The sequence below is a fragment of the Rhynchophorus ferrugineus genome, unplaced genomic scaffold, assembly GCF_030347505.1.
Source record: "Rhynchophorus ferrugineus isolate W39M unplaced genomic scaffold, kcgeb_rfMv2 rfM3, whole genome shotgun sequence".
In the NCBI taxonomy this organism is placed as follows: domain Eukaryota; kingdom Metazoa; phylum Arthropoda; class Insecta; order Coleoptera; family Curculionidae; genus Rhynchophorus; species Rhynchophorus ferrugineus.
In genome coordinates, this window is record NW_027472582.1 from 70,670,910 (window position 1) to 70,675,043 (window position 4,134).

Here is a 4,134-nt window from a genome sequence, read left to right on the forward strand (position 1 = left end):
GACAATTCAACAACACTGTATTAGTGTCGAATATACGAATTTAAAGCCATTTATAAGGAAAAATGGCATTAGGTATGATAATAAAGCTCAATCAATATTTTATATGAAATATTTTTAACAAAAAATTGAACCGACTTCAAAAAATAAACAAGGAGCTTTGTACTAAGTAGGTAGTTGCCTACTATGTTTATACGATGCCTCATGTGATATTGTTAGTGCTTAAAAAACAAACTGGCTAACTTTTACAGAGAACTACTTCCGATTTTTCGTCACATCAGTTCAGCAATAATATTAAACGTAAATATCTGATTATTTTAGACGAAAAATATGCGAAAAAATTGTACGAGCCTTTGAAATTTGAGGTTTTCTCACGATTTCCCCCTGCACCCCAAAAGATCCTAACTTAGTTCCTATGGGACCTCCTCTGAAGTGCACTCTTTCGAATAAAAAATTAATTTTAAAATCGGTCCATAATTGGCAAAGTAATCAGCGCGCATACATACTACACTTTTTAAGGCAGTACCAGTCAGCGACAAAATAAAAAATAATTTTTCGGCAAAAAAAGTTCTTTTAACTCGGTATACTTAGTCTAATTATTGCATCTAGTATAAGTAATAGGTTTTCTTTAAAAAACTCAAATGTCTTAACGCCCAGCCATTTATTCATGTTTGGAGACCGGAACTAATCAACGGATGCTAAATCTGGAGAATGCGTTACTTAGAGAACCAATTCGTAATACAATTTATGGATTTTTGCCATGGTAACTACACACTAGTGTACCGATGTATTTTTTTATTGAATAACACTTTTTTCTTGGCCAAATGCGATTGTTTTTGAAAAAAACTCTAACTGGGAGGACTTGGAATAATATTCGCCCGTGTTCGTTTTACCATTTTCAAGATAATCGACATTAATTTTACCGCGTATAACTCAAAACACTGTGACCACTGATAGAACACAACTTAGCCTTGGTCATTGGAGACACACAATTAACAGAACTGAATCAACCATGCAGTTAGAGTATGGAAATGCGGTTAAATATCTTGGTATGACCCTTGATGCTAAATTCAGATGGAAACAATGTGTGCTTGTTAACTGAAGGTGAAGTACAAAAATGTATTGGTTATTGGTTATAATAAGCTTTTGCTTTACCAACTAGTCTTGAAACCAGTATGAGCTTATACTACTTTTTTAATTTTAAAATCCTAGTTAATTAGAACAAGAACAAATAATTTATTAGTATTAATTTACTTAATTAATTAACCTTTAAAAAACTTTAACAAAACTTTATTTAATTTACATTGTTATAAATTTAAAAAAATAATACCTAAATTTTTAACGTCACCATAATGTCAAAGTCATTTTCGTAATAAGAGCTGAAAAATTGTCCGTTCAAAATTACAGTTTTATTATCACACAACCACCATGGATATAATAGCGGGAAAAGTTGCTATAATCACCGGTGGTGCTACTGGCATAGGTGCCGCATACGCCAAGGAACTGTTCAAAAGGGGGTTGAAAGGTGCCACCCTCTCGGATATCGACGATCGAGGCCAACAACTGGCGAAGGACTTGAGCTGTTGTTACGGCGATGGGAAGGTTATTTTCATAAAGGCTGACGTCACCGATAAAAAGGCCTTCGAGAACGTGTTCGAGACCACTAAGAAGCAATTTAAGCAATTGGACGTCGTGATAAACAATGCAGGGATTTTACGAGATAAAATCTGGGACAGCATGATCGATATCAACCTGAAAGGGACAGTAACAGGAAGCCTGTTGGGGATAAAGCACATGGGCAAGAACAATGGCGGTTGTGGAGGAACCATAGTGAACACGGCTTCCATTCTTGGACTGCAACCTCTCTCCGGATGTCCGGTTTACACCGGCACAAAACACTTTGTTATCGGTTTCACCAGGTCCATGGGAACGAAATATTGGTTCGACTTAACCGGAATCAGGTTTCTCACCATATGTCCGGGTGTTACCAGTACACCGATGATTTCTGATGCTGAACAATGGGTATTCGAAGGATTTCCTGGCTTGGGGAAGACCTTAGCCCATCAGTTGGGGTCGATGATACCGCAGTCAACCGAGTGTCTAGCATATGGTCTCAACACTATCCTGAACGAAGGCGAAAATGGTAGCGTGTGGGTAGGAGAGGAAGCCAAACCAATTTATCAAGCCTTTATTCCTGATAGAAGAACATTTAAGAAAGATGCGAGTCATTGTCCTTGAGTAACTGTTGATATTGGTCTAAATGTTAGGTGAAACAAAATTTACTGTTTGTGTCTGTAATGATATCTCAATATACTTATTGGACATAACCACGCCAGTTTTTTTTTAGTAGTAAATTTTCACATGCTGACATTTTGTGAATGTAAGCTGTATTAGTTATCTATTTTAGCGCTTATTATGTTTATGTAATAAATCTTAAAAAAACAGTGGCAATTATTAACAATAACGATTCCATTTTGATAAATAAAATATTCAGCTTTAGTATAATTTAAATAAAAATATAGAAATAAATATTTAAAACTAGTTAAACTGGTACGGTACATAAATAACATAAAGCCTAGTATTGAGAAGAAATAACCTTTTAAAAATACATTTAAATCAAATACAACATAATTTAATTTCGAATATTACTTTTTAAAATAAAATTAACATAATGGTGAAGGTACTAACATAGTGGTGGAAATGATAAGATATTTTAGGGAGTAAAAACATCACTTTATTATGATAATATAATGTAGTAAATATACATTATCAGTATTTATAACAATCAAAAGAAATAAGCAAATCTTGAATCTTGATAATTTAATGAGATCATGGCGAAGGTACTTTTATTTACGTTTGGAAATTATAAAAACTTATATTGGCTCTGAACAGTAAACTATGGGTGCCTTTTCAACAATGTCATATTTGTGGATATATAGTGGATCATTTAAATTGAGTTTTGTCTCATCTAATGGCTTGTAAATTTAAAAAAAAAATGTTAAAAAGGTGAATTTATTTTAACATAGATTTCTATCGTTTCTATAGACTCTAAATCAATAGTAGAGCTGTATGTAGACTTTCTTCCGCTTTGTTATGAACAATTTAAACTGTTTTAAATACGAAGTCGCAGATTACTACATAAATCCTTTTGTACATATATTTATATTAAATTATTTTTAATAATATTAGGTTATCCTAATAATATTATTTACAAGTTTAGTATAAGAATATAATTTTTAATTAACTCTTAGAAATTCTCCATAATACATTAAAATATAAATATAATAATTATGACTGCCTTTGACGATATAATGACGAAGGTAATTAATATTAATAGGGCAATTGAAGAAATATAATTATTATATAAATGAATGAATGTCTGGATTAATTAAATCCTGTTGCTATTTTTTTTGCCACACCTTCCTCTATCCTTCCTATCTTGGTCATTTCTCAATATATGTCCCAGCTTTTTACTCTTTGCTGCTTTATCTATCTATATTTTCTTCTCTGATTCATGGTAAATTTTTATTCCCAACTGACTTTATGCTATTTTGATTTGTCTTAATATAGTTTTTTTAGTAATAAATTTTCAGATGCTGACATTATGTGAATGTAAGTTGATATTTGCACTACAGCTAATAAAACCATATAGCCCTGTATTAGTTATTTATTTTAGCGCTTATTAAGTATAAGTAATAAATCTTGTGGCAAAAAAAACAGTGGCAATTATTAACAATAACAATTCCACTTAGATAAATAAAATATTCAGATTTAATATAATTTAAATAAAAATATAGAAATAAATATTTAAAACTTTGACTAGTTAAACTGGTACATAAATAACATTAAGCCTAGTAGTGAGAAGAAATAACCACTTAAAAATACATTTAAATCAAATACAACATAATTTAATTTCGAATATTACTTTTTAAAATAAATATAACATAATGGTGAAGGTATTTTAAAATTTCTTTTTTTTTTGGGAATGATAAGATATTTTAGGGAGTGAAAACATCAGTTTATTATGATAATATAATATAGTAAATATACATTATCAGTATCTATAAGAATCAAAAGAAATTATCAAATCTTGAATATTGTTAATTTAATGAGATAATGGCGAAGGTAAATTTATTT

The 4,134-nt window shown here is 30.7% G+C and overlaps 1 protein-coding gene across 1 annotated transcript; it reads left to right on the forward strand.

The window, feature by feature from the left end:
- Positions 1-1,340: 1,340 nt before the first annotated feature.
- LOC143194109 (15-hydroxyprostaglandin dehydrogenase [NAD(+)]-like) lies at positions 1,341-2,349 on the forward strand. Its single transcript, XM_076400686.1, has one exon. It carries the CDS (start codon positions 1,426-1,428, stop codon positions 2,233-2,235), a length of 810 nt encoding a protein of 269 aa, XP_076256801.1. The 5' UTR covers positions 1,341-1,425; the 3' UTR covers positions 2,236-2,349.
- The last annotated feature ends 1,785 nt before the right edge of the window (positions 2,350-4,134 follow it).

What these genes read in the sequence shown, in the direction of transcription:
- LOC143194109 (XM_076400686.1), top strand. Translation starts at nt 1,426, where the DNA reads ATGGATATAATAGCGGGAAAAGTTGCTATAATCACCGGTGGTGCTACT.